This window comes from Python bivittatus, unplaced genomic scaffold (assembly GCF_059951505.1).
Source record: "Python bivittatus isolate LINGU-HERP-01145 unplaced genomic scaffold, Pbiv_v1 ctg000850_np1212, whole genome shotgun sequence".
NCBI lineage: Eukaryota > Metazoa > Chordata > Lepidosauria > Squamata > Pythonidae > Python > Python bivittatus.
In genome coordinates, this window is record NW_028277112.1 from 17,384,004 (window position 1) to 17,411,859 (window position 27,856).

The following is a 27,856-nucleotide window of genomic DNA, read 5'->3' on the forward strand; positions in this document are numbered from 1 at the left end:
ATCCATGGAGCGATCAAAAAAGTCAAGATGGAGTCCCCAGCTGGCATGGTCTAACCCTGCCCCTAAAAAAGATGGTCATGGCCATCTGCCATCTTGTCGGTTTTAACCCCTGGTGGACATTCCTGCCTTGGTATAACAAGGAAAAACAACAACAACCCACCACCACCACCACCAAAAACCAAACCAAGGAAGTAGTTAAGGCTGGAAACAAGTTTCACTGAACTTAACAGGACTTCCTTTCCAGCAACCAAGTATAAACTTTCACTGCAAAGGATTGCTTTTGTGAGGTTGTGACCATGGAATTAGTACAACTAATTAAAGGGCCATAGGCCAAAATACACTTGTTGCTTTAAAGGGTCGAGAATAAAATGACGGAAGAGTGGCAGGTGGGACAAGTTTCAGTAACATTTTCTCAGTCCTAGATGGGCTGGTGCGACCAATGTTGAAAGTCAGAAAAAAGAATGGCATATCAGCGTTTTAGAAAGAATACACATAATACCACAAAGTGAACATTTTGGGTAATAAACGTAAACTGCAAAGAGCCTAACTAAATTGGAAGGGATTGTAACTACTTGTTATGGGTATGGAGAAACCATGTGATTAGTTATGGGGTTTTAAATGGAACTTCTGGAAATGGTCTGACCCATTCTAACTTTGGAGGTAGTTTGATTAGAATTTGTATCCAGATTACTTTAAAAAGAATGTTCAGCTCTCCCATGCGATTAGGTAGAAAAGTCCTAAATTGGCAATCAAAATAGAAACAGAAATAGAAATAACTGCAGGCTACACTCTCCAGTTTCTCAAAAAGACCATGTCTCTCTTACTCAGTGACAAAAGGTAATGATACTTGCAGCCATCATAGTAAGCCAAATTTCCATTTTTTTCCTGAGTTCCACAGAGGGCCTTCTTCATCTTGCAGTACTACAAAGGAAACCAAGTTCATAGCTGCTGGTTAAAGCTTGGAATGTGCCATTTGTTCTACCTCCTGCACTTTTCTTGTTTCAGTGTTAGTCTGCAATACATTTCACTTCAATTTGATATAATTGGACTAGAAGTATTGAGCGAGGAAAATGCAGGGAACAACTTCGTTAGTGAACTCTCTATGGAGGCAAAATCTTCTTTTTAATAGATGTCACACAGCTGAAGGATTTAGGAAGACTTTGTTAAAGAGCTCCAGGGGACAAAAAAGCCAAAAGTCAACTTGCTAATTCCAAACCTCTCCCAATTTAAACTCTTAATACAATTAATGTAATATTGATGACATATTTAGAATAATTCTTAATCTAGTGTATTGGAGAAACTCAGGAGCCTGCTTAGTGCAAATGTATCCAGAAATCCCAAAGTATAATTTTATGATTTAGCAATACTAACAGATAGTGTAATGAAAAACACATAGCAAGCTTCTTACAAGAATGAGATCTTAGCTCGCATTCATAATGTAAATTCTATTCATTTTATTAGGATTTTTACCACAATTTCATTTTAAGAATTGCATAATAAATTGGTGAGAATATTATCCTGTATTATACTGACAATTCTGTTACATGTAATGAACTAGTGGGTAAGATATTACTTAACATTCTATATCAGGCATCAGAAATTTTAAGTGTGTTACCCTTGTGTGATTTGTGAGCACTAAAAAAATTACCAAAATTTCATATGAGCTTGGGTAATAATATAGAGATTTTGTAAGATTTGGCTTCTCTTATGAAATTTTTGGCATTTTTCACTTAAAATATTAATTACATAAAAAAATGTTTGAAGGTTAGTGGATGTAATCAAGGCCTGTCATAGGTACTGATTCCCATAATATATACAGTGCTTGCTGGCAAAACACCTAAGTTATTTCCTAATAAAATAAGCTTTTATCAGAAGCTTATTTATCAAGAAACTAGGCAATATTTCACAATGCAAAATTTGTTAAAAGAACTAAGTATAAATATTATACAGAGGAGTGGGGCTAAAAGAATTAGAATTCTAAAATTATGATAATAATTTCATTAAGTTTAATTTTATCTTAAAAGATGCAGCTATGATGCAAGGTAAATATATAGTTTGCTGAATTTAAAGATTAGCATTCATTCCAACCCAGTGCTTTATCAACTGATGGGCAATGGCTTGATGTGGTGGCACAAAAATATTCTGGTTCTTTTTGTTGAGGATCTCTATTACCTGGAAGGGGAAAAAAAAAAAAGAAAGAAATCAGAACAAGAAGTTCACCCTACACAGGAATTGAAAGGCAGTAGCTAAAATCAATACCCAATAGCTTTTGATAGAAAACATTGAGCAAATCTCATATTTATTCCATTACTTCTCATATTGGTAGTGTTTACTATTTCTGGAATGATCTACTCCCTTTTTCATTTCTAAAATTGGTGAAGGGAAAGCCACAGACTAAAAGCATCAGTTCCCTTTTCTTGAAAGATCAATATAATTATATTATTTCACAGTTTTATCTATTTCAGAAACTGGGTTGCAATAAGCTAACAATTTACAGTATGTCTGCTAATAATACTTCAATCTGAAAATGAACAGATGGAAAGCATCAATTTAAACCAGAGAATCTAACTTGATCACTCTGCCAGGTCATCAAAGTTGGTAATGAAAACATCTAAAAAGAAACATGAGTGGGAAACATGGGAGACTAATCATTTTATGAAATAATTGCTTTAGTGGTGTTTACCTCAATAGCAACAACCTGAAATATTTTATGGAAATAGAAATTGTTCTAATAAAAATGGTCACCTCATTTATCTGACATCTCCAAGGAGAAAATATTGTAAAACTGAATCAGGATGATCATTACACTTGGAGAGAAAACCATGTATTTTTAAGCCTTCTCTGAAATGTACCAACACAACTTACTGGCAAGATCTATGGGCTCAACAGAGAAACAATTGCTTGTATCAATTCTTTTACAAACATATAATTTTCCATTTCAGGGTAATCACTGTACAATAAGGAGAGTAAGAAGTCTAATTTGTCTGACTGAAAAAAGCACATCCATATTGTATGTCCTAACCAATGCATTCTGAGGACAATCAATAAGAAAAGGAAATTAAATTGAACTTTACCTGTTCTCTACTGAACCAGCGGGCATCTTCTATTTCAATGTTGTCAACCTTAATTTCTGTAGACACTGCAGCTGCTATGCATCCAATCATTAGGGAGGAGGGCATTGGCCATGGTTGACAAGAGACATACCGAACTTGGCCCACTTTAACTCCGCTTTCCTCTTCTACTTCCCTTCGAACAGCATTTTCAATTGTCTCACCTAATCAAAGAAAAAGTAGAACAGTTAATTGACAAAGCTTAATGCAAGGATTATATCCTGTGCTTTAAATATCTCAAAAGATATGAACCTTTCTTGAGCAATCATTCAAAGAACAGAGAATAAAGTATTTCCAACAGGAAAATGCATCCACAAAAAGCAAAATAATGTCAAAGCAATGTAATAATTTCAAAGGATGTAAATTGATTGCATATCTTTGCAGTAGTTTTCTGGTCCCCTGCAACTGCTTTTATCAACGAATGTATTTTCAAGTTAAATTATTTTCATACATTTTGCCCCAGTTTTATTGTACATGGATAACTCATATCCAGGCAAGATAAAGAAAATGAATCAACACAGCTCATGGGATCCTTTGAAAATGAGAGTAACAGGATGTACCTATGAAGGGTGGGGGGGATACTTGGAGCAGCAGATGTCTTGCAACATCTTAAGGTTTGGAATAAGTTTTAGTAATTTACATTTCTAAGGAACAGACCCATTGGAAAAAGATGTGCAAAAACTGTATTAATGGAAATTGTAATAGATTTTTATGCTAATCTTAATTAAAGACTGCAGTGAGCTTTCAATTACTTGTTTGGCTTTATAGATTTCAAACCTCATCTTTAATTATCTTAACATCACTTTTCAAAAGTTGACACTCAGGATCTTTGCATTTCAAAGCATGTTGACAGCTCCAGTTCCAATAAAGAAAAGAGGGCTTGCAAACTGTTTTGAGAATAACAGCTACAGACTGTAATTATGCAAATATTTTAATATTTCTTTAATTTTTAGCTCAGTGCATCTATTAAGTTCAGACTAATGGAAATCCTTTTAGATGTTCATGGTCCTTCACTAATGGCACTTTTAATATATAGCAGAACTGAACAACCTTTTTCATACTGAGAGCCGAACTGGGCTACTAAGTGATGGACGTGTTGGGCAGTCAAAGAGTAGACAGCTGGAGGAAGAGTGGGGAATCCTTTAAATCTAAAAAATCAGCACATACAACTGTATTTAAATAAAAGCAAAAATAAATAAAAGCAATAACAAAAGCAGTAGAGTACTTCAAATGGCAGTTTGCAACTGAATTCCAACAGCATGCTGTTGAAGTTTAATAACATCATATGGGGAAGACTCTGGAGGCTGCATGTACCGCTATATAGGAAAAACAATCTAGTAGTTACATGATTATTCTAGAGGTTGCTGTTTCCTACACACTTCCTCCCATAGCCGATAATCCCAGTCCAGCAACCTTTAAAGCAATACTGCTGGCTACTCTCATGTCCCTCAAGAGCAGTGGATGGACTGTTTCATACCCATCTCTCAATGGACCCAAGTAATAGGAACTTATCATATATGCCCTCTCTCTCTCTTCTATGCATTTGTGCCCTGTTCTTCAACCAAATAATATACATTTTATGGAAGTGCAAAAATCTCTATGTATGAACTCCCCTGTGCATGGAATAGCCAGTTTTGGATGGTCTATGCCCAAACAAAAATATCTGTGTTTCAGCTGTTCTGGTTCATATTTGGAATGAAACAGGGATGTTTTGTTCCAGGCATGGATCAAAGCATAGTAGTTCAAGGTTAGGGCAGGGGGGAGATAAGATGAGGAAAAGGGCATGGCAAAGGAGTTTCCCTGCCCATGTCATATGTGGAAATCAGAAGCAGGGAAGGAAAAGGCCTGAGAAGATTGGGGTAGGGAGGCCAGTAGGATACACTGCATGAACAGCAGCAGCTAAGGGGAGGTGGGGAAGGAGAAAGAGAAAATCACTGGCAGGCCAGTGGGATATGCTGCTTTGGGATCCTGTTCCTTACTGTTATCAGTATGAAAACAGCACCGAGGCCAGTATATTAGTAGGGACTGAGGAGAGGTGAGGGAATACATTAGGGAAGGTGTTGGGAAGACTAAGGGTGGGATGGCCAATGAGGTAAGGCTGGGAAAATTGAAGAGCCCTCTCCTTGCAAAATTACTTTGATATCCTTCCATATGTTGTTTCAGCTGAAATCCAGAACAAATGAAATATTCTGGGTTTTGTTACTGCCAAACTGCAGCAAATCTGAAACAGTTCAGCAGAACATCTATCTGTACATTTGTTCTTTCCAGAGCAAAACAAAGTGACAATAAAAAGCCATATAAAATCAAGATATGCGTTATTTCTGAAATTCCTCATATCCCAGAAATCTCACCGCATATTCTGGCAACAATCTACAACTAAAATTATTTCCTGACATTTTTCATCAGTAAATCTCTGAAATAGGAATACTGGGCTATTTAGATGGACTTCTGTCCCCACTAATACCAGATTCATAGCATGGAAAAAACAACCTCCCTGAAATCCCAGTCCCACAGTCCCATCCACTAAAGCAGTGTTTTTCAAAGTTGGCAACTTTAAGATGTATGGACTTTAACTCCCAGAATTACATCTTAACATTGCCAAGTTTGAAAAACATTGCACTAAAGGATGTCACTGACCCATGTTCTGTGATGAACTGCCCAAATAAATAAAGTATTTCCACCAAACTTACTTTGGTCTTATTCAGACTTACAAAGCTGCTAAAGTCATAGAAGGGTCATATAATTCCAAATTGCTTCTAGCTCTTAACCATCCTCAACTCCTATTCAGTGAACAGGATGCTCTTTTGACTCCTTTGATGAATCCATTCAAGGCACAATTAAGAATGATTTCTGTTTTTGTGGTTTCTGCATGAAAGAATGTAATTACCTTCCCTGCAAACCAGTTTTTGTTCATCTTCATTTGAATCTGCATATGACAAATCTCTGCCACATTGTTCCTATATTATCCCCAAGAGATCCAAATCTTGCTGCCCAATTAGAACCAGATATTGTCCATGCAGAGAAATATTTCCCATTTATTCCTCTACAGAGAAAAGAGAAAAACTGCCAAGAAAGCCATTATGAAGTTGTTCAGTGGCTAGACTTAAATAATGTGGTGAAATATCAGCTTAAGAACATTTTGGAAAGGTCTCTCAAATACAATGTGTACCCTAAATTTTGAGGTTTCAGTATCCAAGAGGGTACAGTACTCTACTGTACAAGTTCCTTAATCAATCCACCTGAATTGCCAAATGATAGCAATTCAGGTGGATTGCTGCCTTCATTCTATGTTGAATTGGGATTCACCAGCTATGTAGCAGATGACCCTAGAAAGCTATCTTCAAACCTATCAGCTATTATTTTGCTGGAACATGGAGATCCCCCTCCATTTCCCCCTCTAATTTATTCTTAAATGAATGAAAAAGGATATCCTCTTGCCTATCTTTAACCTTGAACAGTGGGAAGTCTCTGTTTCAAACTGTTAATCTGCTGTGAGTTTTGTACTTGAGCTTTTTTAAAAAAAATTCTGGTACTGCTTCAGTGGTTCCCTTCTCCAGAATTCTTTTTAGATATCTGGACAAATACTCCACACAAGTTATTTAACTTGTTCTTACAATAGGCTCAAAACAGTAATCCAGCTGAAGGAGCTGTGTTTTGATGCTCTTTGCTGTTGTGTAGCTTCTGTGATTTTGTGCCTCCTATTTGAGAAGTTTTTATATTCCTAAGCAGACAAATCTTTAGATGCTTGTGAAAATAGATCTTCCTCAAAATTCCTCCTTTAATTCATCTCCTTTTGGTCAATCTCTTTCCTGTCCTCTTCACAATTGCTACTTTATTATCTTTCAGGCAAGGTACAACCTACCAACAGATGGTAATCTTTCTTAGAATCTTCATTTTCCTGTACGTTCTGATTGTCTTAGCTCACAAATTGACTAAACCCAGGTTCTTTTGAATACTTGAGTTCTGTGCTTCTATGTGTGTCTCTGTGTTAACAAGAGAGTGAATGGAGTATTGGAGAGCGACCCAGGTTCTTCCTTCTTCCTTCCTTCCTTCCTTCCTTCCTTCCTTCCTTCCTTCCTTCCTTCCTTCCTTCCTTCCTTCCTTCCTTCCTTCCTTCCTTCCTTCCTTCCTTTCCTTCCTCTCTCTCTCTATATACACACACACACACACACATAAACACATGCATGCATGTTAGAATGTGACTTGAGCTTTAGTCATGCTTCAAAAGCAGAAGTGGTAACATGCTTCTGTCACTGAAGGTGATACTTAGAAATCAATTCAATACTTTGCTTCCCCATCCCCCCAAAAAGTAAAAAAGTTTAAAAACTGACATTATATACACAAAGAAAACTCACCAGGCTCTACAAATCCAGCAAGGCAAGTAAACATGCCTGGGGGAAATGTTTTTTTTCTTCCCAAAAGGCAATGGCTACCTTCTGGATGAATGACTTGCATTATCACTACAGGATCTAAAATAGAGGTTAAGAAGAGGCATAAATATTTAAATCTCTTTTAAAAAAAGCAGCAAGAAGTACAAACCTAACTGTTCTCACTTAGCATTGCTATCTCCTTTCAATGCTTGAAACCCAACTCTCAGAAGAAGCCCTATAGCTAAGCAAACTTACTGCAGGATTTAAAAAAAGAAAAAAAAAACCCTTATTCATGTGTTTTTGTAACACTGACGCCTTCTGGGAATGTACGTATATAGACCAAAAGCAAGAGTCAGGAGATAAATTGCCTGAATAGCTGCATGATTTTGATAAAAACACTGTAAGTGACTAGTTATATACAACAGTGACTTAATCAGCAGGAATTTTTACTTTCAGCAACTTCCAGTTATTGATTAATGGTTTAGTGATATGTATTGATTTCCAAATGCTATGTCTAAAGGACAAGAAGATTTAGTTACTATATTGTAGTTTGTAGTTCTATCAACTTTCATAACTTTACATTAATGGTAATTTTAATCAGTCCAGTCTTTGGAAATTAAATGTTGAAGCAAAAAGGCAACATGTAAGTGGTCTGTTAATAATAAAATGAGGAAAAAAATGGAAAAACATGACAATCTGCTTGTTTCTATAGGCATAGCCATAAGAGAGTTGGTAGAACCCGAGAAAAACTGGCTGGAAACACACAGCTGAAATCAGAGCTGCTGCACCTCTATTACTGCAGCCCTTTCAACTATATTATTTTCTAAAACATGCTAAATGTAACAGCTCTGCACTGTATGAACATTTTTTCTACTTGCTTCTTCTTATTCTGTATCGTCCCCACTTTTTCTCTCCTACCCTAACAATCTCTTTTCACAATCTTGATATATGTATTTGCTACACTGCTCTGTCTCTATTGTCAGGTTTTGACATTTCCACTCAGGAAATGGAAAAAAAAAAAAAGATATTGCAAGAGGTTTCAACTAGTGATCCTTATACAGACCATTCCTTTTGTCCACTCTTTCTTCTGTAGGATTTGCAGGTGGGATAAAAGGAGGTAGACAAAGGAATGAGTAAAAAAATGTGATGTAAGATGCGATGGTTACTGTCTCTGAGCTTACATTTTAATAATTTTGTTAAGTATAGATTCACAACCCAGTTCCTTCATATTTTGATATTCAATATTCTTATTCCCTTTTTCCTTTTTGTTGGCTTCTCATCTTATCCTCTCAAAATGACAGATATGACAATCCCATTAGGTAAATATGTTTCAAAGTGATGACCTGTAGCAAATGTATGTGCTGCAAAGTACTGAGCAGGAGTTTCAAATCTTGCTGACTACTTCATTTGTTAAAGAAATTTCACTGGAAATACCAACTGTTGGCTCAGCGAACTTGCATATCTCATCCTGATCACATTTCCCCCCCTTTTCTTAGGTATTATATCTTCAGATGTAATAGCTATTTATTCCTAGCTTCAATTAAGTTGTCTGTGAAATGTAAAGAACTTTCATCAATCAAGATCATAAAGGAAAATAAAAAGGGAAATATAAAGAAAAAACCTGTAATATACCATGAGGAGAAGGTGCAAAGTAAGTTAACAAAGAACCAATAAGAAATAAATTAATAGTAAACAGCTATGTAAAACTGTTAAGATATAAATGTACCTTTTAAAATGAATTGCAAATAAATATACAAGGATGGAAACAAGGCAAGGACATATATAGTGGAATAATTATTTAAATTCTTTAAACTTGATTATACCTGTTGAATGTTTACCTCTTGTGCTTTATAAACAAAAGAGAGAAGGAAAGAGAATTCATGTTCTCTAGAGAGAATACAGAGGTTATGCTCATAGAGAACAGTAAATCAGATGTATTGCCTTGCTAGCAGCATTCACAGGGGGTGGAGTGAGGATAAAAAAAAGGCAAGATGGTGGAAGCTGTATTGGAATGTAAACTGGCCCTTTATGTATGTGCATCACACATATACATGCCCATTTCTATAGCTTGCCTTTTTTGACACCCACCCCCACCTGCAGACACCATTGTGCCTTGTGCTCTCAAGTTACTCCTCCTTCTACAATTAGCTGGCTAAACACATTTTATGCCTGATCTTACATTTAGTCCGTCCATAACCCGTAACTCATGAGACAACCTTGTAATCCTGAGATGTTTGGAAGCACCAAAACAGATCTTGTTTTTCAACTTTAGAAAGGGAAAGTACTGCAGAATATTTTTCTGATGGCAGGAGGATTGAAATGTTGTATGACTATCAGTATACAATTTGCTAACAACAAGCTGCATCAGCCAACAATCTTAGTTTATCCATATGAGCATACAATACTAATAAAAAGAGAGAACCTGACTAATTTTAATAATGTCTATTGCCTTATTTTGATCTTTGCCAATATTTATGGAAAATGTACAGAAAATGTGTATTTTGTAGCTACTGTTTAGTTTGGATGAAGGAATGGTCTTGCTGAGAAATAAAAGAATGTTAGAATTGGAAGACCATAATCTGAGGTTTGGTTGGCATGGCTTTTTATGGTATGATAAAGTTAATGTGGATTTAAAAATCATTATGTAAGAACTGCCATATTGAGAGTATGAAACAAATATAAACCCAGGTTATGCCTGAATATACTTTAATTGACCTCAGCGCAAGAAGCATTCTATAGAAGAGAAACAGCCGATAGGGAGAAATAGTTAACATATCAAGACTTATTAATATAGGAAGATGGAGAAATTAAGATAAAGTCAAGAGAGCAATTGACTGTAGAAGGACATAGTTTTCAGTGGTTCTCATATGCACAGTTAAAAGAAATGTTTAATATGGATAAAAAGACAATTGGAATTGAAAAACACAAAACAGAATTTGAAATTGAATTATGCACAAATGATGAACATATAATAGCAAAAATGTATAAACTTTTGTTAGGATTTGAAACAGAAGAAGAATAGGTTAAAGATTGCATGACAAAATGGGCTATTAATTTTGGGTATTTTATAGGGTTGGACACTTGGGAGAGAACGTAACTGGTTATATAGCGTCATAATTTAAGAAAGCAAATATAAAATGATGCATCATTGGTACATGACATGAGAGAAATTATCAAAAATGTATAAAGGTATTTCAAATCAGTGTTGGAAATGTGAAAAACATGAGGGGACATTTTATTGTGCATGGTGCACTTGTGAGAAAGCTAAGAAATTTTGGATACAAATTAACACAATGATGCAAAGGATTTTAAAGATTAATACTGTACTGCAAAGAAACCAGAACTCTTTTTACTGGGATTTATGGACACTGAATTAGAAAAGACACACGGTAGATTGTTTTTGTATATGGTAACTGCAGCAAGATTATTGTATGCACAACAATGGAAGAATAATGAAATCCCCACCACGGAGGAATGGATTGTGAAAATGTCAGAATAGGCAGAAATGGCAAAACTGACCTGTTTGGTCAGAGAAAATAACAGCAAAACTTTTTTGAAAGACTGGAAACCCTGTGTGGACTTTTTGCTCAAAGAAGAAGGAAATGACATGATTTATGGATTTGAAGATTAAGAAAGATGTGGATTAAATGAGGGGCCAAGGGACTCATAGCATCTAAGATTGTTATTATTTGTTGAAAAGAAGGTTGGAAGTCACATATATTCTTCAAATTTAGTTTCTTTCTTTTTCATTTCTTTCTTTCATTCATTCATTTTTTGCTTTCTTTTTTTCTTTTTTTCAATTTGTCTTTTATTCTATGGAGAAAAATTTTAAGAAAAATTTTTAAATTTTAATTTTAATTTAATTTAAAATTTTTTATTTTAATAAATAAAATAAAGAAAATGTACAGAAAATGTATACCAGCGTATACAGTGAAGTGTTTTAATATTAAAACAACAAAAGCCAGGCTTTCACGTGGTTATTCTACCTGGTGACTATCCATTTTTCTCCCATTACTAAGATGCAATTTTGTTATGCCATACATATAGGTGTAATTTTCAAGTTAACGCATAAGTTCAGAGACATAATTTCAGATTCCATACTGCTACTTAATACTCTGATATTAGCAAATATTCTCTTACCAACTCTTGGGAAGCATGTATTATGAATTCCCTTATGGCTGGGACAGTCTTTTTTTAAGCATGATTTCCTGTAGCCTCCGTCTTCTAATTTAGTTGCACTGCCACATGTTGGGCAAAATTGATACCGATTATCCCATGCTAGAACAGGTCTAGCTTGGGCAATGACTCCTAAAAAAGGACACACAAAACATTCAGTCAATACCCAGCCTCTTTTCTGCAGATACTGCAACTTCAACTTTCCAATTTATCATTAAAATTGACACAAAAATAGCTTTTATGTCTTGCTATTAATACTGGTCTAATATTTAAGCATTTGTTTGTACACTGTTGGGGAGGTTTTTTGGTCACTGCCTTTATATTTGTGACATTTCAGAACACTGAAATGTTCTAGATCTTAAATATTAGCATGTTAAAGTTATCATTAGAAGTGTAATCAGAACATTTTTCTGACATTCAGCTATCAACAAAAATGTAATCCTATAATAAGAAAAATTAAGAAGGGAATTTAATGAACCAGAGAAAATAAGACAAGAAGGGCAAAAAATTTCCATAAAATATATTATCAATGTCTAATTTGTGGACCTGCAAGTAAAATTAGAAATTAAGACAATCTGTTGTTTACTCAAATCAGTAAGGTTTAGCATAGTGATAGCACTATTCCCCTAATACACATAGAGATAACATAAGCTAATACTTGTTACAAGTAGTTCAGTTAGAAACAACTAAGGATGTGCATCAAAACCACTTGAATCCTAAATCAAAGCAGGGATTGTTTAGAGTGATTTTGCACAAAGTAAGGTGAGATACTGGAAGTTCCTGGGTTAAGAATGCCCGGGTTATAGATGACCTATAGTTAAGAACGGAGCCTATTGTAGCAAAATTCGAGTTAAATACACAATGATTCAAGTTAAATACATAATGATTCGAGTTCATTACACAATACTGTTCCGAATTACAATGATTGAAATTGTTTGCCACCCAGAATCACTTGGAATGAGATGGGCGGTTATAGAAATTGCATGCATGCATGCATGTATGGATAAATAAATAAAATACAAATTCATTAAAAACTTGTTCTTAAACTGGGGACTACCTGTACCTACAAAGTGCTCCAACCTGAATTAGGAATGTTACAAAAAGACCTTCCCAACTTTTGCCCCAGCACGTAAGCAGAACCTTACCAGCTTCATTTTCAGATAACTGCAGCATTGCAGGCATTGGTGGATGAAGGAAATAGCAACCTTGATGCTCTTGTAGAAATCTATCAGCAGCTGTAGAATCTATACTAAGAGCAAACCAGGTAACTAGGCCATCCTCATCTTCTTTGCCTACATTTGAATCTTTCACACTTAGACCATGAAATTCTACTCCCAGAAAAATTGTAGTGATAGTTTCAGTCTGCTCCAGATATCTCTTTATATCCTTATAGCGAAATTTACAAAGCTTAACCTTTGGATACTGGAAACTATGTTCACCATCATCTGATGTAACTAATGGATTTAAATTTGAAAAAATTATATATATGGTGGTTGGTTCCTTCTGTTTCATGCTCAGCCACTTTGAATCTACTCTCTTCTCACTCTTTCTATCCAAAAATGTCCTGCAAAAGTAATGTTCATGTTCTTTGACTTGACAAGTCAAGAAAAATGGCTCCAATCCATCTTCCACATTAGCTAATAAATTAGCTATGTTTTTATAGCCCCAAAATCTAGCAATATCCAATGCAGTCTGGTTTGAAGTATTGGTTCTGGACCTGTCACACCTTTAAAACAGCAAATTTTAAAAGGTTACTTTGGGGTAATATTTTCAGAGAGAATGTCATATTATATCAGGTACCATAAAAATATCCTAATCTCACAGGTGATATATCAAAACTGAGTACAATAAAGAAGTACACCATGACCCAGGTAGGATTTTGAACTACTGCAAGTTTTCTTTGCAGAACAGAAGGAATAGGAAGATGTATTTTTGAACAGTGATGAACCATGGACAGCAAAAAGGAATTGATGAACTATTAAAGAAGGTGAAAAGGCAACTCAGTCCTGTGAAAGTGGAAGGATGACAAAGAAGCTCAAAATAACCCTGACAGTCTTTCAAGACTGATGTTAGTCCTCTGAAGTAGGCCAAGTCAACACTTAGACATCACAAGGATTCCAGGAATTCTACTTTATTGTTATAGAGTATGATAACAGAATCTTGAAAGTCTGTCAGAGTTCTCTGCCTCATTTTATACCAAAGAGAATCAAGATGGGGTTAATTTTGGTTTCTTACTCATGCTTTCGACTTTCCCAGGACTCAGTTTCCTGTGAAACCAGGTTTACACCTCATTCAGTCATGATCTTGAACTAGTCACTATCTTAACTCAACCTACCTCACACCATTTCTAAGAAAATAATAAAATGAGATGAAACTCCATGTGTACTGCCTTGAGTTCCCAGTGAAAAGGCAAAATATACATATTTTTTCATTTTAACTGAATTTAAGTGAATTTTTTTCTTTCTTTCTTCATTTTAACTGTGAATTTAAGAGAACATATTGCTCTTGGAAACAGAATCACCTCCACAGAGCAGTAAGTAACTTTCAACAAGGCACTGAATGTAGACAAGTTGAACAATGCCATTTTTCATTTTTTCTTACCCCTTTTCAAGAAGAACCTGCACAATTTCAAAGTGACCATTTCTAGTTGCATACATGAGGGCTGTCCAACCGTTCATAGCAGCTTCATTGATAAGGGATGGAGAATGATCTAGCAGTGCTGTAAGCCTGGCTTTGTTTCCATCTGCAGCAAAATGGTGAAGCTCGGAAATCAGTTGCTTTTTTGGATTTCCTTCACTATCCTCCATAACGTGTTTGATTAAAAATGTAGCACAGGCTGAAAAACATGGATCAAGATACATTATATTGATCTGATTTCACATCTTATAGGGTAACTAAATACAAAAGACAATACACCTATCCTTCAAATAATTCAGCAAAAGAAGAAGCCAGAAGAAAAGTAATTCAAAGTGATTCTTCTGCAATGAAGCTTTCCAGTTAATAAGTGGTAAACAAGTCTCTCTAACAAAAGCAGACTTGAAAAGCACCATTTGCGGTTTCTATTTTTTTTTTTAGTTATCACTTATCTTTCTCATGTAGGCTATTTAATTTGGATCACAGCATCCAAAGAAATGCTGATTAATTCTTGGTTGCTACAGTACTTCTATCAAAGATAACTCCCTTTTCTTGCCAGCTATTAGCTTTGCAATGTTAGCTCTCGTAGCCATGATGGCTGTTCTACCTATTGCTTACTGATACAGAAGTAACATACTAGTAACTCACAAAGCTTAATCAGGTGTAATAAAGATCATTATTGCTACTTTTATGGGACTCACATTGAAAGCTTTTCTTCCTCAGCACATTCAAACTTCAAAATGCTTTATTCTGTTCTGTAGGGATAGAAGATGTACTATTGAAATCGGGATGTATTCTTTTTAAAATTCTACAGAATGTTAACACATTTAGTATTGGAATAAATTCAGCAGCACATGATTTTGTAGGATCTGCTTCCAGCGAAGTGTTACTAAGACAGCCAGTTTGGTCTAGTGATTCAGGTGCAAGATTGGGAACAGGGAGACTTGAATTTGAATCCTGCCTTGGGCATAGAAGCCAAACAGGTGGCTTTGCACCAGTCACACACTTTCAGTCCTAAAAACAAGGCAGTGGCAAATCACTTCCAAAAATGTTGCTAAGTCACCAGGAGACAAAACTGACTCAAAGGCACCAGCCCCCACCCCCCACCACCAACCTTGCATGGTGTGCCTGAAAACATACTGTACAATGGCTCAGTTCTCAAACAAATGAGGGTCTTATTTCACATGCACCAGGCCTCTAGTGAGTTTATTTGCCAGACAGGGAGCCAGATTGGGATAAAAAAAAAATGTATTGAAACTCAGTGTCTAATGTTCTTGGCTACAATAAGGCAGAGGTTTGCTGCTGCTTTCCAGCCTACATCCTTGGAATTTCCTCGTGGTCTCCCAGTATGATTAAGTCCGACCCTGCTTAATTTTTCCAGGTCAGTCCAGGTTCTACAGCCCACCTCCAATTCAGAAAGTGAAGCTTACAGATCGGCCCGACATTTACACCTCTCGGGTCCGAAGCAATACAGTGGATTCCTCCCTGTTCCGTTTATCCTTCGCTAACCTTAAGAAGCTCCCCCTTCGTTCTTTCACGCACCGCAAGAAAATCGGAAATGCACGCCTAACAGAGGCTTCTGCCCGCAGACTTAGGCCTGGAAGAGGAAAGGCCCACGGGCGCCCAAACCGTAGACTTGGGTTCGTTTCAACGGACAGTGAGGAGGGTCTCTAGGGCCAGAGGGAAGGGGCTGCGTTAGGTCCAGGAAAGGAAAGACCAGCCCAAGGCAGTCAGAATCCCTTCGAGACCTTCCGTTACCTCAGCTCTGCGGAGCGGTTACCTACACGACTTCTTCCCGGAGGTGCCTCCAGCGCCAAGTGTTGCAAAACGGCATCTTGGGAATTGTAGTTTCTTCCGCAGGCACAGAAAACAGTGCGGCAGCTGTAGAGACAGTATTTTAAATAGTTTCCTTTCAAACTCGTTCACATGTGGACATAGGCAGATTCTTTTAGTGTGATCGTCCTCGCATTAACAAAAAAAAATGTGGGCTTTATTTAAAGATTTGTCCCCAAAGAGCAGCAGTTACTCGGCTCGTTGCTTTGCAAACTCCTTATGATTTTAAGGCTGTAAATTTAGGCACCTTTACCTAGCAGCCTCAGGTATCGTGGTAGGCTTTATTTCCATGGAAACATCCACATAATTGGCTGCAAACTGTTGTATTTGTTTTGGGTGGTTTAAGGAAAGAGATGCTGAGGCTGAAATGCTCTCCTAATGAATTCACTAAGGTTTATTACTAGGAAGATAAACATAGGACTGCACAGCGTGATTGAACAGAATTGATGTAGCATGTTGACTTCATAACAGTTTGCATATTTTCAGAAAGAAATGGCTCAGAAGCTTATTGAAAACAATAGAAACAAACAAACAAAAAATAGACAAAGATGTACAGTGGCCTTTAGGTTTTGCACGAAATCTTTCATTGTGTATTTGCTTCCCAGAGGCAGCAGGACTCTTGACTAGATGAAACATCCATTAATTTAAAGTGCAAACCACATCTTTCCTGTTTGCCATGTGTGGATTGTGACTGATTTAAATGAGTCTTAATTTAGGTTACCTTATTAACTTTTTTTTTCTTCCTAGTGTTTTTCCCACAGGTGTAGGGTCCACTTTTTTTTTCCCCCCAGTTCAACTGAACTTTGATCCATTGGTTGGGACAGGAATTGACCAACTGGCTTGTTGCCCAAGCCTGATGTTGTGGCTGAGAGAGTGTGACTGGCCGAAAGTCACCCAGCCAGCTTTCATGCCTAAGGTGGGACTAGAATTCAGTCTCCTGGTTTCTAGCCTGGAGCCTTAACCACTAGACCAAACTGGCTCTCTTTTTTACCTTATTAAGTTTTAATAAGGCTATTTTAAATCTGATCATTCTGGACAGCTTGGCTTCTGATCTTATACCTGGGACAAAATGAAAAGGATTTAACTGCAGCCAAATTAGAGATCTTCACATTATTTTTATTATTTTCAGACTGGGCTGATTTATTTAAGGCTGTAACACTGGAGAAAAGTGGATGCTGATATGCTGATTGCCAATGAACAGTGGGTTTTTTCCCTTCAAATATGTGAATGCCCATAATCAAAATTCATTGCACATAACAATGCTTATGAAAATAATAGGACAGAAGAAATGGTGGAAAACAATTCTCTAGGTAAAATTCTGGTGAATGAGGCATACTTAGGATTGCACACTAAGTACCTTTTCTGCAACTATCCTATATGGAAATATGCCAGCCTGGAGGCCATTCAGTCTGATTTTATGTACCAAATAAGAATGCATTTTAGTAATTATAAGGTGTTATTGTAAAATCAACATCTTTTAAAAACAACTTTTGAAGTTACATAACCAAATCATTCATACTTAAGGTTATCAGATACCTGAACAGGCAAAGGAGGACATGGACAATAGGAAAGGAAGACATACTGTTTAACTTTTTTGGCATCCATGACAAAAACAAATACAGTGAAAAACTGCAAAGAACAAACAAAAAACAAAAACAGAAGTAGTCAGGTGTACATGTGTATGAAATTACATTTTCCAGTATGAGAAAGACTGGTTTTTCAATTGCAGGAATGTGCTACAACCTGTTAGGAGGCAAAAGCCTTTAGCATGTAACTGATTAAGGTCTTGTCAATTTCAGGCAGCTGGACTTCTGCAGTGGGTCCCAATCAACTAATTAAGCTCACTGAGCTTAGCTTGTTAACTTGCTAGTTAGCACTTATTAGGGAAGCACCATGTGGGGCTGCTTAGGAAGAGATAGCTTGTAGATACTCAAAGAGCTGGACAATATTTGATTTTAAGGCTATGCCTGCCAGATGGAGGACATGTCCTCCTTTTGCCAGATGTCGGGTAACCCTATTCATACTAGATTCTAGAGTATAGAATAGAAAAAATAATTTATTAGGCTTAGACCATGATAATGGTCCCTTTGATAATACATTTCTTACCAAAAATATTCAGTGAACTTATGAGATTCTTGATCTTAAAAGGGTTTTTGAAAAATCATTTGATATCACACCCAATGATCTTTCACACATTAACACCAGTTTCTTATGATTTTTAAAAATTCATATAGTTGCATTTTCTTTATGGGAATCTATTGAATATTAGTTTTCTTCTAATCTTAAGGCCACATATAAATAAGGACAAAAATGATTATTCAGTCAGTTTTGTAAATTGTTACATTTTTCAAGGTCACATCCAGCGACAATGCCTTGCCACTGGCAAAAGTAAGATGCAAACTGTAACAGTTCCAATTAATGTACTGATTTAGTTGAATTATGGGCATTCTACAGCAGGCTAACAGAACCTCCAACCAAAATGCTTCCTACCAGTCTTGTAATGTAGTTTGCCAAGAACCTGACATGTTTTAAAGTCTTAAGAAGGGACAAAATTCAGGAATTCTTAAAGGAGATGCCCTGTGTGGCTAGTGGGATTCACTCAGACATGTGGTCCTTAGATATACAGTTTGCATTATCGTTCCTATACATCTCTACACACTGGACAATTAATATATCTTTATTTGTGCTACAAAGATTATGCTGTAATATGTGAAATTTGGCTGTGGAGTTCCATGTGGTCTTCCCTTCTCCTTGCAGGTAATGTTGCTCCCTCTTCTTCTCTTACTGCCCATTACTCCAAGGGAGAGAGAACAGGCTGCTGCACTTTTTCCTCATTTCTTACTATCTATTCATTCAAAGCACAATCAACAGCAGCATGGAAGACAAATAGTTGGGCCCAGAGGCCAAGTGATGGGCAATGGATTCCATCTTCACTCTGTTTCTGATCACAAACTGTTTCATTACTGTATATAGAAATCTACTTGGACTCTGCGGCTAATTTGGTAAAAAAAACAAATATGTTCTTCAAACCACACTCATGTACTGAGAACATTTAAATCTGCAAAATATATTGCAATTAATAAGATTCCAAAAATTAATATAAACCAGTAAAGCATAATCCAAATGATAAAACTGAAAATTAAATGCAGGAGTCAAAAGATTTTTCTTTGATTTTTCTGTATCTTTACTCCTAAAATCGGTTCACCAACCATACTCCAGACAGTTTTGTATTCTTCAGGCAAGTAACTGTTTTACATCTTGAGCTACTTTATTTAATAATTACAAATACATGTTTTATTTTAAAAATATTGTTATTCCTTTTTTAGATTGGTGACTACAAGCAGGAACGAAATATCTTTTATCTTGCTTTGTAAATCATGTATTTTGAAAGAGGAAGTCCTTCATGTTTGCTGAAGGTTCTCTTTGTCTCAATTTTTTGAAGAAAAAGTGCTGGTGATGGTATTGTGTCAGCTGTCCTAAGCCTCTGATCTTTAAACCTCGAATATGATTTCAACTGCTTTCCAAGTCATTATTGAGACAGTAATGTTGATTGCCATAGCATTCAAGTGAATATATTAAAAACTACCATGAAATCTTAATGGACTAATAAGCATTATCAACTTAGGAAGATGGCAGTTCTGTCCAGTGATTGGTGTATATAGAGGTCACAATAACATGTGAAACTGGATAAGTTTGAACTGTTAAGTCACTTTCAATCTTTAAAAATGCTAGCAAATACGGTCAATATATCCAAACCTGCCACATGATGTGCATTACTTTGTGTTATATCTGCATCACATTTTAGAAGTTTGGAATACATGAACACTCTCTCTTTCTAAAATGAAGATTTGCATCATTAGAACTACTTATTGACTTTAAGAAAATTTGATTTAGAGAGCTGTGGAAGTTATGAATTAAAGACAATAATAGTCATGCTCTGGGAGAATCTATTATCAGCTGATGAGGTGATTTGTGCTAGAGGAGAAGACACAAACCTTCTATAGACCAGTCTATTCACACAAGGGTGAACAATGTACAGGATGTGATTGTGAACATAAAGAATTGCAGCTGAAGAACAAGTGTGATGACTTGCCCCTTGAAGTAGTTTATTTGTTTTTTCCTCCATACTCACAAGAAAAGTGAAGATGGCAAATATTGATCTTTGGTCAATGTGCACCTGCTCTACTTGAAAAGGATCCAGTTGGGCAGGAGAAGGTGAGAGGCAGGTTGATGATTTTTCCCTGGACCTAACTAAGTGGGAGAGCTGAAGGAGTGAGGCAGGATGGTGGCAGGCATGTCTCCTTTTGATGAAGGGATGTTTGGTCTGGGGTGAAGTGGCTCTATCCACTGGAATAATGTTTTTAATCTCTTTTACTAATGTAGAAATTGTTTGAGGGAGAATTGACAGTAAGCTCTTGTGAGATGAGCTGAGAATGATTTTGGACAGAAAAAAAAATATGAGTCAATAAATCTATCATTCAGTAAAGACACTGAATTTGCTACAAATGTCCTTTTTATTGTTCAGCCTCTTTCCCCCACTTTTTAAAGGCTTATATAAATATGTATTTCACTGCCAGGCAAGTTTCTTTTCCACGAAACTTAGGGGATATGAAACTTGGTGAGCAGTGTTCTGTGAGTTGAAACTATCAAGTAAGAAATGCTCTTGAATGCTTATTAATGTGTGCCATTATACCAGCTTCCCCAACCTGCTCCTATCCAGATGTGTTGGTTTTATGACTACCAAGAATTACCAACTAGTATTGGAATTTTGGGAGTTGAAATCTCAGTATATTTGGGAGTCATCAAGCTGGGGGAAGCTGCATTCTCTTTTAATATAAATGATGTGTGTAATTCTCTACAGAATCAAATTCTGTTTACTTAGGTCTGGAAGAATTTCTATGAAACCTGAGATAAGAACATTTCTGGGAATCATACCATTCATGGATTCTAGAGTCCCTGGGATGGGGCACACTATATAGAAGATGTTCACATTATAAATCTCTGTGGCTGTTTCCCCCCCTAAGTGCACACAAATTAATCCAAACGAGAAATCATCACTACCACATTTAAAAAAAAAATCTGTTGTAAAAGTATTTCAAAGCAGAGATGATCGGTTGTTGAGGGAATGTGTGACAAGAACTTCTGTTGAAAATGACTTTCTAAATCAATGTGTGTTAATGATATTATTTCTTATAACAACTTTTCCCAATTTAGTGCCCTCTAAATGTGTGGGACTACAACTCCGTTACCGTCATCTAGCATATATTAATGTGCAAAATTAATCTGATAAAGAAGTGTGTTAAATTCTAAATCAATTGTTTCAAATTAAGCAAAAGCAGTGAGATGTCTTCTGGCTTTGCTAAGTAGGTACTGTAAAGGGAACTGAATACCAGAAGCATAAAGTTAGACATATTATTTGTCATTTTGCTCTTCCCCCATAGGTTTCAGTGAAGTAATATTTTTTGGAATGTCTGAAATCTCAGTTTGTTGTTTGCTTATGTGTTCATAAAATTTAATTATTTACCTTTATGGACAAGGTTGCAATTCTCTTGAAGAAAGAAGTTTGCAATTTGGAAGTGTTCCTGGGCCTGGCTTTGCTCCCAGATTTTGAGATGGAAGTTGCTGCCAGCAGAGTTTTTGCCCAGCTTAGCTTGGTGCCTCAACTATTCCTATTTCTAGAGAAAATGGTCTTGGACATACTTGCATATGCCTCAGTGTTTACAACACATAAGTTTACAACATGTATGTTTGTTTGCAACAAAGAACTGAATATGGAGCTGCTTTTGAAAAATGTTCATGAGTTTTCAACTGGTCCAAAATATAGAGTATTAACTTTAGCACACTTCAGTGCTCTCCCCACAGCAATTTTGGACGGCCAATACTATGGGCTGAGACTGTGTCCCTGTGGACAAGGGGCTGTTGAAACTACAGCTCATGTCCTGCTATACTGCACCCTCTGTAAGGACTCAAGAACCCACCTTATAACTCCTCACTTGGTAAAACACCTGGGAAATTCTGATCTTTTTTATGTACAGTTGTTGCTCTCAGATCAGTATGATTCAGTGTCCTTGAACATAGATAAATTTTGTTATTTATACTGCCTGTAAAATTAGGCAGACTTAGATTATCCACTGATGAACCCACCACCAATTGCAATATTTTATCTTGTTTTGTTTTAACTGTATTTTTTTTATTTTTAATGTGTTTTTGTTTGCAACTCTGGTCATTGACCATAATAAAAATATTTAATCATTCATTTCGACTAAGCTTGGATCTAGGACGCATGAAGTCCTATCTCCTCCCATATGATTTTTCCATGATCAACTGGTGAGACTTGCTACTTACCACTTTCTAAGAATCTCCTTTATTGTGTTGCTTGAACATTAATAATTCCTGCCTTTATCTTTCTTTGAAAGTGGAGAAGAATCTTTTGTTCTGCCATAACCAGTGTTTGAATTTATAATGCCTCCACCTCATTCAGAGAAAATACTGTTCCTGAGTCTCACATTTAATTTTATGGGTTTCTTTTGCAATTCTTCATTTTATGAATACTGATATGACAGCCCCTTAGATGTTTTTGTCTGAATACTAATAATTTTAAAAAAAGTTGCAAGTACATAATTTAATAAAAATATGCTGCATTTCCAAAATATGTTAGATGATTGCTAACATGTATGCTGAAGAGTGTTTCAAAAAGGTATCATTGTATACAATTTAGATTATGTAGATCTGAATGGTAAAAGAAAATATATGGCTAAAAATTACTTTATCCCTGCTATACTAAGCAGTTCCAGAGCAGCATTCTGCACTAATAGATAGTTTCCAAACTCAAACAAGAAATACTCTTGCAAAATATTGTATTAACTATTGTATAAGTGGATAGTTTCTGCCTTTTAAAACTCATGTTTCAACACATAGGTAAAACTAGCAAATATAGATTTAATTATGTAGATGCTTTAATTGCAGTGCCACTGAGTACTCAAAATCCAAAGAGAGCAGTCCTGCTTGAAATGCATACAAATCAATTCATTGATCTGAAGTGAGTTGTACTTTAATTTAAAACTTAGCTTTCTAAAGCTTACTTTATCAAACTTGATAAAGTCTAGCTTTCTGAAACAGATTCATCATCATGCAGATAATTTCAACTTTTTCTTGAAACATAGACTGTTTTAAAACTATTATCTTAGGGAAAATGAGCATGATATACCAAAGTTGATTTCAGTGCAAGATATATGCACAAAGCTCTCTATTTCTACTGAAAAGTAAATCCTATTAAGTTGGATAATAGTTACTCCCCAAGTAAATGTGCATGGAATTTGTAGCCCTACGATAACATCCTGTAACCACTTAGGAAGTAATAATGATTAATAAGCATGAAATTAATTTTAGAGGTGACATGTATATGATTATGACTCTATACCAACTACTATATCTTTCCATTTATATCAGTGGAATTTAAAAATTCTTAATTGTAGCTGAGTGTAATGTCTGATCATTACTTTCCTTGTTTTGTTTTCTAAATTAAAAAAATATATATTAGTGCCATATTTTCTCGAGAGTTTAGGATTTTTTTTTAATGAGACACAGTCACAAATTTTGCTGTGAATTAGTTATTTGAGAGGGCAGTGAAGTGACAAAATATTGATGAGATCTTTGAAAAGCAGTCAATATCTGTGCTGGTATATTAGGATGAGCTGTGCCAATAAAAAACTAAGCCACAAAAAATGTATGATAATACTATTAGAATAAGTAATAGAATTTTGTGAATTTTAGGAAGTAGCAAAAGCAGGAGTCTACTACCCCAAATTTGGGCTGAAATAAGCAGAAATAGCCTAACCATATTCATAGAAGTCACTCCCCTCCTGACCAGATAAAACATGCTTTTAAGCAGCACCTATCAGAGCTGATCAGTCCTCACCCAGAAAGGTATTCTAAGCCATCTGAAGGCAGTACCAAGGAGTAGGACAGCTGAAGTAGTGGGCCCTGCTCCTTGTTGCTGCCTTCAGATGAGGAACAGAGGATCATACTGTATGTCTAGACCACATATACACACACATGCTTTAAAGTATTAGACAAGTAGAATGGAAATTGATTCCATCATCCTAGTAAAAGACTGGTATACACTGATGTCTGTGTGCAGCTTATGACAGTACTTTCGAAAGCCAACTTGTAATTTTTTATGTGATGAAAGGAAGAATAGGCAGCGATGATATTAGCTATCTTTTATTACCTTAAAACTGATTTAAATTGAATCAAGTTTAATTTTTGCCCTAATCATGCTTACACCTTTGTTCTGGCCCTGACGATTTTAGGACTATAGCTATAGACAGGTGTTCAAAGATGAAGTGTGATTCCCCAAAATTATATATCATTGCTTTAAATGCTTTTAAAAAATGCTAATCACAGGTCATTTCTAGCTGATCTGATGTTCTCCAGGTGTCTTAAACCAACTTCAATCCTTCCCCAGCCAGCATAATTGTTGGCTATGCTTGATGGGGATGATGGGAACTGGACTCCAACATGGTTTGAGAATTTCTTCTTTGGGCAGGGGTTGGACTAGAAGACCTCCAAGCTCCCTTCCAAAACTATGATTCTATGCCTTGAGAATATCAGACTCAATAAAATGTCTTGCATCATCAGAGATTCAGGCTGCTTGGAAGGCCCTGGAATAGCTAAGGGGATGAGTTAGCTTTGTAAGCAATTTGCCTTTTGGTCTCAAGGATGGTCTTTCTATCTGTCTATCTATTATCAATCATATAGTTTTGAGACTGGCATTGTGTATTTTTTAAAAGAACTTTCAATTGCAGTGATGGGGAAAGGGGATTAAGACTAAAAACATGGTCAAATGGATATCTAATTCCTACATTTCATACTGAGAGAGAGAACATAAGAAGTGTCCTGCTGGATCTGACCTCTGACTCATGTAGTCCAGCAGTCTGTTTTGACATGGCCAACCAACTGCACAAGGAAGTCCACTGATCTTCCAACAGATGGCCTTCAGAGTTAGTCACACTGCCATCAAGACTAGTAGCCAGTGATCACCATGACTTTCATGAATTGGTCCAGCTCTTTTTTGAGGTCAGCCAAGCCACCAGCTAGCACCACATCTCATGGTAGTGAATTCCAAAGTTTAATTATGTGTTCTGTAAAAAAAAAAAAAAAATCCTTTTGACTGTCCTGATTCTTCCAGGATTCAATTTCATTGGGTGACTTCTGGGTCTAGTGTTGTGCATAGCAAGAAAGATGGGATTCAGCAAGAATGGAACATATTAATAAAGCATTACATACATTTTACTTTACCATCTTTCCAATTAATGATTAAAATAATTCTGCTACAGATACTGGAGAACTGTAAAGCTATATATCACTCAGGGTCAGAATATATAACATCTTGCAAATGAGAAAATTATGTAATTTGCATCAGTTGTGTTATGTGCATGCATTAATTTGCATCATGTGAAATGCCATAATGATATGAACAACATTGTTTCTCTTGCAGACATCTATCTAAATGTGTATGATAAAGTTTGAGCTCAGTGTTTGTCACCAAAAAGATTTTTTTTTTCTTAGAAAACTCTAGGAGACAGATCAAAATTTCCTTTTTTCCTGTATGGTATCTTTATGGGTATTTATTTGCCTTAATGTATTGTAAGTGCTGATAGAAAAGAATCTTAAGGACACAATCATTCACAGAATCCCTGTTTCCTTTAATCTGCATCCTAAAGGCAGCATTTTCCTTGGAAATGTACTCATAGTGTAAGAAAATATATCATCATCATCATCATCATCATCATCCCAAAACATCTGGAGCACCACTTGAAGACCATTGGCATTGACAAAATCACCACCAGTCAATTGCAAAAGGCAGCTTTACATGGAACAGCTTATATCCTGCGACTATACCTTTAACACCGTCAAACAACATCTGCCTATCCCAGGTCCTTGGACTCGATAAGTGGATAAAAATGCCAAATCCAGTCTAAACAACTGGCTGACTGTGTGAACAACTACAAAAACAATAGTTTTTACCAGTCTTAGACTGTGAATCTAACTAACTAGATTACTATTACTACTAATAATAATAATTAAACCAGCCATTTATGTAGCTGGATCCCTTTTGGCTCCAGTCATATCTTGGCAATATTACACTTATCTACTGTGATGAAGAGTGATTATCATTTGTCATTGTTACTTACTTTTAAAACACAAGTAGTGATTTAAACATCAGCAGCAGTTGCCAAATATTAAACAGCCAATAGGCAACTGTTCTTTCGAGGGCTCCCTATATTGTTTATTACCCTGATCTCAGTTCAGCTGAATGTAGTTGCCTTTTCTTTTGTGACACAAGCTAAAACCCCTTTCTCCTGTCAGATGCTAGTGGTCCAGGCATCTTTTATTTGATGTGCTCTGCCTCATCAGACCCTTTCTCACCACATCCTCTTCTGCCTCTCTTTTAAAACCGCAACTTTGGGGTTTGGCTTGAACAAAATAAAATTCAGGTAGCACCAATGGCCTCTTCCCAAGCCTTTACAGGCTGTTTGGTTCCCTCTTCTACTAAGCAAATAGTACCAGTGAAAACAGCACAAATAAAAACATCCAAGTGTGTATTATAGCAAAAAAGTGTGTGTGGGGGGGGAAGGCACTCGATTTAGAAATGAAAACTGACAGGCAGTTGAGCCCTATGGTTTTGGCTTTTAGCTGGAATGGCACAAACATTACTTGTAGTGTGACACCATCTCTTCCTCAGGTGCGCTCCCAGGGACATCACAGATGTGCCAGCAACAATGGCAGCTGCTGGCCTTGAACTGATGCCAGTGTCATTCCATGCGATGGAGCAGGTGAGCTAATGCTCAGTCCCCAGAGCCCCCGTAAGCCTCCCTTTCTTACAAATGAATAAACATATTGCATAAAGATGGAGCTGGTGACCTTCATTAAAACTGCATTCTTACCAAAGCATGGTTGCACATGCAAGTCACTGCTATCACAGCCAGCTAATTCAACTGTTAATGTATCCACTCAGCAACTACCTGATTATTAATAAGCTCACCTATTGTATTTAGTTAAAGCCTAATTAGATCCGTGCATAAAATATAGGCAAAAGAATCCCATTATGACTATATAGCTGTAATCACCATGGTGGATTGAAATGGCTCGAAGTGCACCAGTGTGCCACTAGAGTGCGCACAGTACCTGTACATTGATAGAAGAAGTAAAATGAAAAAGATTTCTCCTGCTTCAATTATTGCATAAAGAACCAAGATATGTTTGTCTGAGAAAGTCAGATATTTCTAGGGATATACATGTTTCCAGTTTTCTTTCTCTTGCTATAGCATAAGGGTAACTCTCACCTTAGATTATCTTTCTTCCCTCTTTCAACATTGCCTTTGGAAAAATTGTCACCATGTTCACTCTTGCAGTTTTGAGAGATGTCGAGCCCTCTAGCACAGAGGCAGCAGAAAGTTCAATACATGCTTTGATGTTTTTGCAACTTGTTCTTTGCAGTCCTTTAGAGTGTGAAGGAAAAAAGCTAATTCTGGAGAGTCCCCTTATCCAATAGGTGGCAAACTGTTCCCCATATGACACATTGGTTGCAAGTAGTTGCAAAAATAATTCCAGTAGTTAAAATGATCTTTAGCAGTCATCTCAAATTACTTAATGTGGAGCTTCTGAAGGAGAGCCAGCATTTTCTCTCAAAGCTGCTAGACTTTTTGCCACCTCTCATATTTCTGTTGG

General features: G+C 36.3%; 2 protein-coding genes across 9 annotated transcripts in view; one reads left to right on the forward strand and one right to left on the reverse strand.

Annotated features, from left to right (window-relative positions):
• MACIR (macrophage immunometabolism regulator) overlaps nucleotides 1–26,849 on the forward strand; it is a 146,698-nt gene extending 119,849 nt beyond the window's left edge. Inside the window, exon 6 of the transcript XR_015793842.1 lies at nucleotides 18,881–26,849. The gene's annotated coding sequence lies outside the window, so the exon portion shown is untranslated. The remainder of the gene's footprint in view (nucleotides 1–18,880) is intronic.
• Nucleotides 1,435–27,687, reverse strand: NUDT12 (nudix hydrolase 12). Of its 8 annotated transcripts, XM_088130208.1 has the most exons (9): nucleotides 27,472–27,680; nucleotides 16,049–16,171; nucleotides 14,992–15,045; nucleotides 14,258–14,492; nucleotides 12,802–13,382; nucleotides 11,621–11,788; nucleotides 7,466–7,579; nucleotides 3,075–3,274; nucleotides 1,435–2,172 (listed from the first exon to the last, which is right to left on the reverse strand). In XM_088130208.1, exons 4-9 carry the CDS (start codon nucleotides 14,461–14,463, stop codon nucleotides 2,065–2,067), a joined length of 1,377 nt encoding a protein of 458 aa, XP_087986334.1. In that variant the 5' UTR covers nucleotides 14,464–14,492; nucleotides 14,992–15,045; nucleotides 16,049–16,171; nucleotides 27,472–27,680; the 3' UTR covers nucleotides 1,435–2,064. The 8 variants fall into 8 exon arrangements, with proteins under 8 accessions (XP_087986334.1, XP_087986338.1, XP_087986336.1 ...); XM_088130212.1 differs by lacking the exon at nucleotides 7,466–7,579 and having other exon boundaries at nucleotides 27,472–27,687; XM_088130210.1 differs by lacking the exon at nucleotides 14,992–15,045 and having other exon boundaries at nucleotides 27,472–27,682.
• Between the last annotated feature and the right edge of the window lie 169 nt (nucleotides 27,688–27,856).